Here is a 12,918-nt window from a genome sequence, read left to right as displayed (position 1 = left end):
GTTCTCCAGTAAAAGATAAAATTATAGCATTGGATGCAGGGTTCACTTCATGTACAACATGTGATCAGGTACCATTAAATCCAATTACTGTACTGTTTTGGCCTGACTACTGGGAAATTGCAGAACTAATAAGACAACAAGGGATTGGATAGAGAATAAAGGTTCTCTACTTTGTCCCATGAAACGTTCCCAGGTCATGGTCAGCACAGGTTAGATACAGTGTAAAGCTTCCTCTATACTGTTCCATTCAATATTCCCAGCATGTGTCCAGTACAAGTTAGAAACAGTTTAATGTTCTGTCTGCACTGTAGCATCAAATACTTCCAGTGTTAGACAGAATGCATTAAATACAGAATAAAACTCTCTTCATGTTTCGGGAAAGTGAGGAGGACCATACATTGGCTCCTGAAACATGGCACAGCAGCAGCAAAGAGGTTAATGGCCTGGGAGAAAACAAAATTGCAGAATGACTTCACAGTACAAAGAAGTACATAATACTTGAAGCTAGTATGTAACATTAAATCCTAAGGTAAGTTGACTTAAAATTGTGTGCCAGTGTTCTTCCATTCAAATGTATGTTAAGTTCTTGCTTTGCATTTCAATTTCTAAAATGGAAGAAATGGATCTGTGCCATTTCTGTTTTGACCCAGAGTTGATTAATCATATAGTGGCTAGTTAGCTCAGCTAGTGCATGACTAAGGACCTTCTCTACTGTATCAAAGGATTGGTCCTTGGATGTTATGTAGATAACATCAGCACAGAGGAAACTTTCAGTTTGTGAATAAATGGGCTAGCCTTTGATTCAAATATTGAACAAGAAGGGCATGTGAACATTACCTTGAGCTAAGCCACCTTTCTGTCTGGATCAATAGTTTTGCTGGTTATTGCTGTCAACAAAACAAAATCTGTTGGCCACCAATTTACTTTATCAATCTGGTATGATTGCACAATGTTCAACATCATTTGCAATGTCTCAGATACTGAAACCATCTATGTCCAAGTTCAGCAAAACATGATAATATTCGGGCTTGAGCTGACAAGTGGCAAGTAATATTTGTGCAATAGAAATGCCAAGCAATTACTCTCTCCAACAAGGGAGAGTCTAACCATCGCCCCTGAAATTCAATGACACTGTCAATACTGAATCGCCCATTATCAACATCTAGGGGTCACCATTGCCCAGAAACTGAACTGGATAAGCCATATAAACACAGTAGCTGTAAGAGCAGGTCAGAGGTTAGGAACCCTGTAGCGAATATCTCACCTTCTGACTCCCCAAACCGTAGCTATACAATCTACAAGGCAGAAGTCTGGAGAATGATGGAATACTCCCCAGTTGCCTGGATTTCTAAACCCCCAACAACACTAAAGAAGCTTGACACCTCCTTGTTGGCACCACATCCACAAACATCCACTCGGTCCACTACTGCAGCTCAGGAGCTGCAGTGTATACCAAGCACAATATGCACTGCAGATTTTTATCAAGGTTTCTTAGACGGGCCTGCTAAACACACAATAACTGCCATATCAAAGGATAAGTGCATCAGATATATGGGAACATCGTCACTTGCAGATTCTTTTCCAGGCCATCCACCATCCTAACTTGGAAATATATTACTGTTCCTTCAAAGTTTCTGGGTCAAAATATTGCAGCTTCCTTTCTGGAAGTATCCTGGCCCTCCAAGTAAGACAGGAGAAAGTGAGGACTGCAGATGCTGGAGATCAGAGCTGAAAATGTGTTGCTGGAAAAGCGCAACAGGTCAGGCAGCATCCAAGGAACAGGAGAATCGACGTTTCGGGCATAAGCCCTTCTTCAGGAAAGGGCTTATGCCCAAAACGTCGATTCTCCTGTTCCTTGGATGCTGCCTGACCTGCTGCGCTTTTCCAGCAACACATTTTCAACTCTGATCTCCAGCATCTGCAGTCCTCACTTTCTCCTCGAAGATTTTAACCTACTGCGAATCCTCTTACAAGGATGCCTTCCTTGAAGAAGCTCTCTTCCTCCCTCTACAAGGATTTCAGTGAGTCCCTCTCTCACTGCACACCCCAGGTCATCTCCTCTGCACAGAAGCTCTTCAGCCACGTTCTCAAACAGACTCGCTACCACAGCCACATCTCCTTCCTCAGCACCTGCCTACGGAACCAACTGATCCCACACGGACTACCGACTACGTTCAGACCAACAAAATTTGGACCCAACCAGGACAACCAGTACCTACAACAAATCCGAAGCCTCCAGCAACAGACCTCCCTCTGGATCCTCCGCTCCACGCTTGCAGCCATGCGCCGCTACCTACATTCCCTGCAATTAGACCTACCCCAGCTCAGGACAACACTCTCACAGACCTGCAAAGGACCTCTACTGTTCTTCATCCACAGAAGAACCCATACACTAAACAAACATTTCTTCCTAGCCATATCGGAAATTAAAGACAGTAAGTACCAAAAACTTTCATGTACTTACCCCCACACTCTGGGTTCCTCCAAGTAAGACACACAACTTCTCCTCTGCTCTGTTTGCACTTGAGAATGTGAATTGAAATAGCCTAAGCTCTTTTCACAATTCCTGATTAATACTATCTATATATTTGATTTGAACCCAGCTCTCCAAGGTGAAACTGGCTTATGACTAGCTATCAGTTTTCGGGGTAGTGAAACTAAATGCTATGGGATTGCACAAAAGCTGATTAGTCAGTGGAAAGTGCTTACCTAAAGACTTGCAGACTGATGTGGCTGTTGTTGTTTCTCTCTTTCCATGTGCAATCCATTGTCTGTATATAGTCAACATAACAGCTCAGCGGACCTACATAACAAAAGATATTCCCAGTAAATACAAAAAAATACGTTTGGGTGGTTAATACATTCAATATGCAAAGTCCAATGAAGAAAATATTTGTAATTAATCTATCTTCAATCAAAATTAATCTATCTTTAATTAATCTACCTTCAATCTAAGCTTTCTCTTGCTTAGCCCCAATCTGTGAAATGAATAGGTCACTTTAAAGTTTGCTTCAAAATTCAGTTGCAGACTGTATGGTGTAACACTCTGATTAACAGTATGTTGAAACTTCCTTTAGGCATTAAAGAGCCTTTAGTGGTATTTTTGGTTGTATAAGGTAATGGTTCTGAAAGGGTTAATGTTGGAGACTGGCATTAAGATCCACCAGAATTGATGATTTCATCAGGACAGGGAAAGGAAGAAAATCATAGGATCTTGTAAGGGGAAAATCTATATCCACAAATTTGTCAATAGCTTTAGTATTTGATTGCTATAATGTGATAAAATGCACTTGTTTTCTTCGACCATAAAAAAAAATCCTTCGACCAAATTGTCAAAAGAGGATGGTGGCAGCACAGTACCATGGGGATTAGTAGTAATGTCACCATACACATGGTATCTGAAGTGGGCATCATTGCTTATTCTACAATATAACAACAGAGGATCCAGGAGTAGAGAATTTCAGTGGACTCAGGAGCAATATTGGATATTTAAAAACAGGACTAAATTTAACTTTTTTTGACTATGTACAAGTTGCATTGAGTTTGTTGGAATGATTCTTGCAGCAAGACCAGGTAAATTTTCTCATTAAATCTTACCAAACTCACAGAACTAATTGCCATTCTTGCTCCTGCAGCATGTATCACGATTTCTGGCCCATCTTACTACATATTGTACCCAGTGCAACTTACTGCTCAGTGGACAACCCAGAACTGGCCAACCTCCCTGAAGCTAACACCACCTTTAAAGGACTATTGCACATTGAGACAAGCACTGTCAGTCCAGAACTACACGGTACGGTTTGCAACATTTGCTCCAGACATTGCAATTGAAGAAAATCAACGCCCTGCTTTTTGGGTAAAATCGATGAGCTCCGCTTAGACAGGGTAGTGCACACGGCCAACTAATGTCTAAAGATTCAGGACATGGTCAAAAGGAAATTGCCTGGTCTTAGAAATCCAGAATATTAGAAGAAAATACCTTTTGTAACAGAGCAGCTGTGTTCGTTGAAGGGAATTCATAAGATAAAAGAATGCCAGATGATGTTAGGGCACCTATCTAATTCAACAGGGAAGAGTTCCTCTGTAAAAGAAATTCAGGAGATTAAGGGGTCCTCCATGTATGGGATCCTGCATTAAACTCCATGCCAATGTTCTTTGATGACATCATAGAACATTGGCATGGAGAGGCAGAACAGCTCTGGATCTTGGTTATGTGAAGACCTATATCCACAGGACCCCAGTAGTCTTAGTAACCAAATTCACCTCAGTCATGTAACTGATATCTAATTGCTGCCATGCGTGAAATAACATCTTATGTAAGAAGATTGTCTTGTTCAGACTCAGTAGTGCTTTTCTAGCTACCACTGTCAACCATGTAGGCCCTTAGACTCAGTCAAGGAAAGAGGATGGTGGCAACAAAACACCCCAATCACGAGCTGGTGGTGGTTAGCATCACAACACAAATGACAAATACATTTGAACCTGTTGGGAACAGTAATATGATGGATCAGAACAATTACTGGCGATAGATATCAATAGGAATGAAATCAAGTATGTTCCGCCTGAGGGCTGGTACAGTGGCTCAGTGGTTAGCACTGCTGCCTCACTGTGTCAGGGACCCAGGTTCGATTCCTACCTCTGGTGACTGTCTATGTGGAGTTCGCATGTTCTCCCCGTATCTGCATGGGTTTTCTCTGGTTTCCTCCCAAGATCACAAAGATATACAGGTTAGGTGAATTGGCAATGCTAAATTGCCCATAGTCAGGGGTGAGGGGAATGGGTCTGGGTGGGTTACTCTTCAGAGGGTCGGTGTGGACTTGTTGGGCCGAAGGGCCAAAGGGCCTGTTTCCATACTGCAGGTAGTCTAATCTAATCAAAGTTATCCACTTCATCTGTTTGGCACTCAAGTGATGAGGGTGAAAATAATCCCCTCTTTGTGTCTGTATGAGGTGATTGATTTAGGAATAAGCTCTTTGTACCCAAATATAATATATTAATTTTCCTGGATCAATTAGTAAGAATCTTGACGCAATTTACATTCTGATTATTGTATTCTGAAACGGTGGGGAAAGAAGAAGAGATGGTTGTAGCACATAACTTTGGACACTTCTGGCCTCTCAGCAGTGGAAATGTGAAATTGACATTGATATAGACATCCAAAGGAACTCAATGTCACTTGCATAACCTTGCTTCTCTGCTCTCTCACCATTTAACTGCTTCCTTCTGTCCAGTTTTGTGGGTTATAGAGATGTCATCTATGCCAGGACAGACTGATTAGTTAATACTTAGAGCGACAAATTGTTGGAACATCTGTGGGTCAACTGATGGATTGATCTATGAATGGCAAATGGATCAATCGATACAAATACATGGACAGGCTGATCAATTGAAATGTAGAGAAGCAGTAGATGAATAATTTTCAGATCATTGTCAGGATGATTTTGATTTTGAGTGTATATCTGGCCCTTATACATGACTGAAGACTTCTGACTTACCTCAAATTTGGCCCCAAGATACTTTTTGAATGGCCCTGGTTCATTGTTCAGTTCATGCTGACTTAGCTGATCTTTGTGTTTGCAGAGGTGAATGATCTGCAGAAATGGTGCGACATTAGGACTTATTGTTCAGGGAGGAAAATGATAGTTGCCATTCCTGCTCCCTGCAGTGGCAGGATCAGAGAGTCAGCATGGCTTTATAAAAAGGAAATCATGGTCAACAAATCTCCTGGAATTCTTTGAAGATGTATCGAGCAAAGTTGATGAGGGGTGACAGTGGATGTAGACTTTCAGAAGGCTTTCAGCAAAGTTCCTCTTAAGAGATTATCTTATAAAATTAAATCATATGGGATTGGATAGTGTACTGATATGGACAGAAAATTAGTTGGAGGCAGTGACTAGTGGGCTAGGACCCCAGGCGTTCGCAATGTATATTATTGATTTAGATGAGAGACCTAAATAAAACATTTCCAAATTTGCAGATGATACAAAACTGGGTGGAAGGATGAGCTGCGAAGAGACTATAGAATGCTATTTGAACAAACTGAGTGAGTGGGCAAATGCATGGCAGATGCAGTGTAATGTAAATAATTGTGAGGTTATCCACTTTGGTGGCAAAAACAGTAAGATGTTATTATTTAAACAGCTATAAATTGAGAGAAGGAAGTGAGCAATGAAATCTGGATTCCTTGTGCAACAGTTACTGAAGGTAAACATGCAGATGCAGCAGATGGTGAAGAAGACAAATGGTATGTTGGCCTTCATAGTAAGAGGATTCAAGTAGAGGAGTAGAGATGTCTTCGGCAATTAGACTACACTTGGAATATTGTGGTGTTTTGGTCTCCTTATCTGAGGTAGGATGTTCTTGCTATAGAGGGAGTGCAGTGAAGGTTTACCAGACTAATTCCTGCGATAGCAGGACTGACATATGAGGAGTGGTTGACTTGATTGAGATTATATTAACTGCAGTTCAGAAGAATGGGGAGGAATCTCATTGAAACCTATAAATTATAACAAGTCTGGATAGGTAGATGTAGGAAGGATGTACCCATTGTCAGGGGAATCCAGAACCAGGGAAGACAGTCTAAGGATACAGGGTGAGGTATTTAAGTCTGAAATGAAGAAAAGTTTTTTCAGTCAGAGTGGCGATTCTGTGGGATTTGTTCTAACAGAAAGCAGTCGAAGTCAAAATATTGTATGATTTCAAGAAATAGTTGGATATAGCACTAGGGCTAAGGGGATCAAAGAGAATGGGGGAAAGCAGGAACAGTTTAGAGAGTTGGCTGGTCAACCGTGATCATAATGAATGGCAGAGCAGCCTTGACGGACAGAATGGTCTACTCCTGCTCATATTTTGCATGTTTCTATTTCCTGAATTATTGGGTCAGCTTTTCATATAAGTCAGGTCTAAATTTTGAGGTGTGTAGGTGTGCAAGTTCATGCTGGTGGCTAGTTCCGTGCTGTCATCTCAACCCCAAGCCATTTTCAAAAGGGTGACTTCGTGTTGGATTGCTTGTCTGCTGCTTCCCAGCAAGCAGCCAATTTAGGGTGCTTATTGTCAACTATAGACTACTATGGCCTCAGTTCTTTGCTGATTGAGATTTTCAGCTGGCAATGCAGGCCTGTGCATCTCACTTTCCATTACACAGCGGCAGCTCTCATTTGGCTGGTAGGGCTGCTGATAGGTCAGTGTGAGAGAGCCACCCATTTATCCTTAAGTGTTGGGAGCCTACCCTTTCATAGAGATTAGAGTCTTAGAGTCATAGAGATGTATAGCACGGAAACAGACCCTTCGGTCCAACTTGTCTATACCAACCCGATATCCTAACTTAATCTAGTCCCATTTGCCAGCATTTGGCCCATTTCCCTCCAAACCTTTCCTATTCATGTATGTATCCAGATACCTTTTAAATGCTGTAGTTGTACCAGCCCCCACCACTTCCTCTGGCAGCTCATTCCATAGATGCACCACCCTCTGTGTGAAAAAGTTGCCCCTTAGGTCCCTTTTATATCTTTCCCTTCTCACCTTAAACCTATGCCCTCTAGTTCTGGACTTGCCCACCCCAGGGAAAAGACCTTGTTGATTTATCTTATCCATGTCCCTCATGATTTTATAAGCCTCAATAAGGTCACCCCTCAGACTCCGACACTCCAGGGAAAACAGCTATCCTTCATTGGATGGCAAACCTGATCCCTCCCATTAACTTGGTAAAATTTCTGGTGATCATGTATGGAACACATCACGTGGGGTTGGGTTCCAGTCTGAATCACTGCCCAGGATCTCAATCTGGCATTGAGAATCCATGCCATGGACTCCCCTGGAAAACTGATATCTGGCACTGAGAAGAGGGCTTAGCTGTGAACATGTCACTAGCCAGCTACCATTTATAGCAGAGGTTCCAGAGGGTTGTCAGACTGAGAAACATAATTTGGCATAATTCAGTGGTTTCAGGGGAGATAGAGAGCTAAGTCAAGAAATAAGGGGAGGAAACTAGGAAAGAAACAGATAAGTTGAGGATGGATTCTGATGAAGGCAAAACACTGAATACCTACATTGTTTTTGAGCGTTGGCAATAAAACACAGAAGTGGAAGAAGGATTAGCTTCATTCTGATGGTTGCCATGGCAAAAGCAAATCTACGGAATAAAATTTAAAAATATCAATAAGCATAAGAACCTACAGAGTAGAACAGTCCATAATTAGAACAACAGTTAGCAATATCACTTCTAAATTCCACAGATCAAGAGCTGGGATTGTCACATGGGTTCAAACATTACTGTACCTGCCCTGAGTGTCCTTGATGGAAACAACATAGAGAGTGCTCTACACTGTACTGAACACACAATGTATCTGCCCTAAGATTGTTTGATACTTCAGTGCAGAGGGATATTTGTTCTGTATTTAACCTGTACTGTAGCTGTGCCAGGAGTGTTTCATTGAACAATTTTGGGTGATGAAAGCTGGTTTCTAATCCATGCTGTACCTGCCTTGAGAATGTTTGACAGGACAATGTGGATGAAGTATTACTCTAACTTGTTCTGTATTGGGTTGGCCAGCGGGCGGAGGTCATACGGTGGATCGGGGTGGCAGGGTTGGGGGTGGGTGGGGCACGGACGGGGGTGGCAGACGGGTGGCGGTGTTGGATGGGGGTGGGACAGATGGGAGGGGCGGGATGGGGCGGATGGGGACAGACGGGGGTAGATGGGCTTGGCTTTGGGCGGGGGCAGAGGCGGACAGGGTGAGGGGCGGGTTGGGGCTGAAGGGAGGCACAGGCAGAGGTTGGGGTGGGGGCTCACGCGTGGTGTGCTGCTTCCTAGCCTCCTGAACAGGGAGCAGACTTCACAGAAAACTCCGAGCCCCAGAGAAAAATCAATTAACCAAATAATAATTAAATATCCAAACGAAATAGTGCCCGCCCATAATTGAAGTTCCACTGTATATGTTGTAAGCACCTGTGGTATTTGTATTGACAAGGGATTAGAAAATGCTACCTTTAGTTGCAAATGTCTCCCACACCATAACCAGTTATGCAGAGCTTGAGTTTGATCTTATCTAGGAAGTGCTTGCATTTGAAACCAATGTGATAGTGATTAATAAGAATGCATGGAATGACTAAATCTGATTAATTATTATCAGCTATGAATCTCAGAACTGAGCTGAATGCTGTTGCTGCATATTGCAGCATACTGATCTATCTTTAGTCCATGGAGATTTTACTCTGTTTGTTCTGTCAAGGATTAATTATGAATTCAAGCTTCTCACTGAGGCATGACAGGTAATAAATAAATTCAATAACCTTTTTAGTTCTCTTGGAATGTGATTCTAATTTAAAGCTGCAGTTTTTACAATATCTTTTCTACCAGTGACAGTTGAAAGTAGAAGATGAGGGCAGATTGGCTGCACCCTTTTGCAATGCTGATGGGAGATATTCTATCTGATTTAGAAACTGCAACCTGCTGTTCAAATCTTGATAGTCAATTACGTGTGAAGGGAGGAAATAGATCTAAATACAGACACCCAGCACTCTCCTCTTTCCCTCTACTTCTGCCAACATCCTGCCAGAGTTGCATTATTATGTTTTAACACTTGTGCACGGACTTTGTCTTGTATTTAAAGAAGGAGGCCTCCACGACTTCCGCTGGCAGCTCAGTCCATACACACACCACCCTCTGCGTGAAAAAGTTGCCTCTTAGGTCCCTTTCAAATCTTTCCCCTCTCACCCTAAACCTATGCCCTCTAGTTCTGGACTCCCCCAACCAAGAGAAAAGAGCTTGTCTATTTACCCTATACATGCCCCTCATGATTTTATAAACCTCTGTAAGGTGTTCTGCTGGAGTTGTCTAAAATAGCAGAGAATGATCTTTTGAATATGGAGGCTGGTGGGGTGGAAAGTGAGGACAAGGGGGACCTGATTAAGCTGTTGAGAGTGATGGGAAGGGACAAGGTACTGTATGGCCTATGTATACCTAAATCATGTTATCTTATATGTTTGGACACTACTCAGTGGGTAAAGGGAAGTGTTAGATTCCCACCTGGTATTTTATAGCTCACATACAATGCTCCACAGCCACTAATAAACCTCAGCTTCTGACACGCCAGGAAAACAGCCCCAGCATATTCAGCCTCTCCCTACAGCTCAAACCCTCCAACCCTAGCAACATTCTTGTAAATCTTTTCTGAACCCTTTCAAATTTCACAATATCCTTACTATAGGAGGGAGACCAGAGTTCTTGGATATGTTCAAAGAAATCCTGACATCTTCAATATTATGCAATTTAAAAATTCAGGTTAACTCAAAAGATGCTTATTATATGAGGTTAAGTCATGCATATAAGAAATAAGGATTTGTGTTGGTTTTATATTCAGAGTTAATACAAGAGTGGTGTCCTTGGTATTGAGATTGGAATAGACTTGTGTGATGATGATGTATGTAACATGCATTTTTGCATGCATCTAGTCTGAAGCTATGCATTGAGAGAAGAAGCTCAAAATTCCTTTCCGCCACATGGCTGATAGAATCTCTCCTGCTCTTTCCACATCCTATTAGTGGGAGTTGGAGCAATTTGCATGTTGTTAATTACCCTGATTGATCCATCTTGAAAGAATAAGCACTACCGCTGTTAGGTGGTAGTGGGGGAAAATTAAAAAAAAAACACCCTCCTTGATTATCAAGTCCTTGGATTTGACTTCAACTGAAGTCTTTTACTCTGAGACAGGGATGCTGCCCACTGGCCATAGACTTGTACAAGACTGGCCATAGACTTGTATTTACTATAAATTTACTGCTCATGTTCAGGGTTATCCATAATGTTCAAATATATATGTAAGCAGAATGGGCAGACAAGTGGCAGATGGAAATTAATAAGAAGTGTGAGGTGATCATCACTGAATTGTTATGATGCAAAAGGAGGCTATTCAGTGCATCGTGCCTCTACTGGTTGTCCTATCATTTTGACCTACTGCCAGTCTCCTGCCACCCCCAACCCTGCACATGGGGTTTCTATTTAAACAATCCCTATGAATGTCCCTATGAATGTCTCAATTGACCTTGCCTCCACCAAACTTTTCAAGCAGTGCATTTCAAACTCTAACTACTCACCATGTGAGCAAGTTTCTTTCTCACTTAACATTTGCTTTTTTTAAAAATAAAATGCTTTAAAACCATACCCTCTAGTTGTCAATCCTTTTCTGAGTGGAAACAATGTTTCCCCATTTACTCTGTCTAGAAGATTACTCACCATGTTGAAAACTGCTATCAAATTTCCCCTCAGTCCTTTCCAAGGAAAATACGTCCAACATTTCCAATCTTTTCGCATAACTATCTCATCCCAAGAAACCTTCTGCTAAACATCTTCTGCACTCTCTGCAATGTAATCAGCTGCTTACTAAGATGTAGGTGGAAGTGGGTACCACAGATGCTAGAGATTAGAGTCAAGATTAGTGTGGTGCTGGAAAAGCACAGCAAGTCAGGCAGCATCCGAGGAGCAGGAAAATCGACATTTCAGGCCCTTCATAATTCCTGATTCCTGATCTCTGCTTACTAAGATGTGGCATTTTCCTAAATGGAATATTGTACCAAAAATACTTAATGATAAACTTCCAAAGAGTACAGGGTATTAGAAGGTTTGTGTGCACAAATTTTTGAAAGTGGCCAGACATATTGAGAGAATAATTAGAAAAGATTTCACAAATACAAGTATTGAGTACAAAAACAGTGATGTCCTGTCGCACCTTCATAAAGCTCTTGTTAGGCAACAACTAGAGTATTCCGATCACCACATTATTGAAAGGATGCAAAAGCCTCAGAGAATGTGCAGAGAGTTTTTAGAATTCATTTTTGATCTTTGGCTGGGCTAGCATTTATTGCCCATCCCTAGCTTCCCTTGAGAATGTGGTGGTGAGCTGCCTTCTTAAACCATTGCTGTCCATGTGCAATAGGTAGCCCCACGAGACATCAGGGAGTAAGTTCCAGGATGTTGACCTAATAGCAATGAAGAATGGCGATATATTTCCAAGTTAAGATGGTCATTGGCTTACAAGGGAACTTGTAGGTGGTGGTGGAGTTCCCATGTATATGCTGCCCACAGCAGGTGGGTTCAAGAAGGCAGCTCATCATCATCCAATCAAGAGTGTGCTGCTGGAAAAGCACAGCATGTCAGGCAGCATCCGAGGAGCAGGAAAATCGATGTTTCAGACAAAAGCCCTTTATCAGGAATGAGGCTGGGAGCCTCAGGGATGGAGAGATAAATGGGAGGGGGCTGGAGCTGGAGTCAGGTAGCTGAGTGTGCGATAAGTGCGTGAAGGTGGGGGTGGAAAGATAGGTGGGAAGGGAGATGGACAGGTAGGACAGGTCATGAGAGTGGTGCTGAGCTGGAAGTTTGGAACTGGGACAAGGTGGGGGAGGGAAATGAGGAAACTGGTGAAATCCACGTTGATGTCATGAGGAGGAGGGTCCCAAGGTGGAAGATGAGGCATTCTTCCTCCAGGCTTCAGGTGGTTAGGGAGTGGCAATGGAGGATGCCCAGGTCCTGCATGTCCTCGGTTAAGTGGGAGGGGAAGTTGAAATGTTCAGCAACCGGGCGGTGGGTTGGTTGGTACTGATGTCCCAGAGATGTTTTCTGAAGTGTTTTGCAAGTAGGTGTCCTGTCTCCCCAATGTAGAGGAGACTGCATTGGGAGCAACAGATATAGTACGTGACATGTGTGAAAGTGCAGGTAAAACTTTGATGAATGTGGAAGGCTCCTTTGGGGCCTTGGACGGAGGTGAGGGGAGAGGTGTGGGCTCAGGTTTTGCAATTCCTGTGGTAGCAGGGGAAGGTGCAGGGATGAGAGGGTGGGTTGTTGAGGGGGTTGTGGACTTGACCAGGTAGTCATGGATGGAACGGTCTTTGCAGAAAGCGGATGGGGTGGGGAGGGAAATATAT

The 12,918-nt window shown here is 42.6% G+C and overlaps 1 protein-coding gene across 1 annotated transcript in view; it reads right to left on the bottom strand.

Moving 5' to 3' along the window:
* il21r.2 (interleukin 21 receptor, tandem duplicate 2) overlaps window positions 1-12,918 on the bottom strand; it is a 47,293-nt gene that overhangs the window by 20,756 nt on the left and 13,619 nt on the right. The window contains exons 2-3 of the mRNA XM_087997796.1: window positions 8,049-8,131; window positions 2,710-2,803 (exon numbers count right to left, since the gene is read on the bottom strand). Of these exons, the coding sequence (XP_087853922.1) occupies window positions 2,710-2,803; window positions 8,049-8,118 (164 nt within the window). The 5' untranslated portion in view covers window positions 8,119-8,131. The remainder of the gene's footprint in view (window positions 1-2,709; window positions 2,804-8,048; window positions 8,132-12,918) is intronic.

Source organism: Chiloscyllium plagiosum, unplaced genomic scaffold, assembly GCF_037043375.1.
Source record: "Chiloscyllium plagiosum isolate Xiang-an unplaced genomic scaffold, Cpla_swu_hap1 HiC_scaffold_20, whole genome shotgun sequence".
Classification (NCBI taxonomy): Eukaryota; Metazoa; Chordata; class Chondrichthyes; order Orectolobiformes; family Hemiscylliidae; genus Chiloscyllium; species Chiloscyllium plagiosum.
Note: the sequence above shows the minus strand (reverse complement) of the source record. Positions and strands in the feature narration are given on the sequence as shown.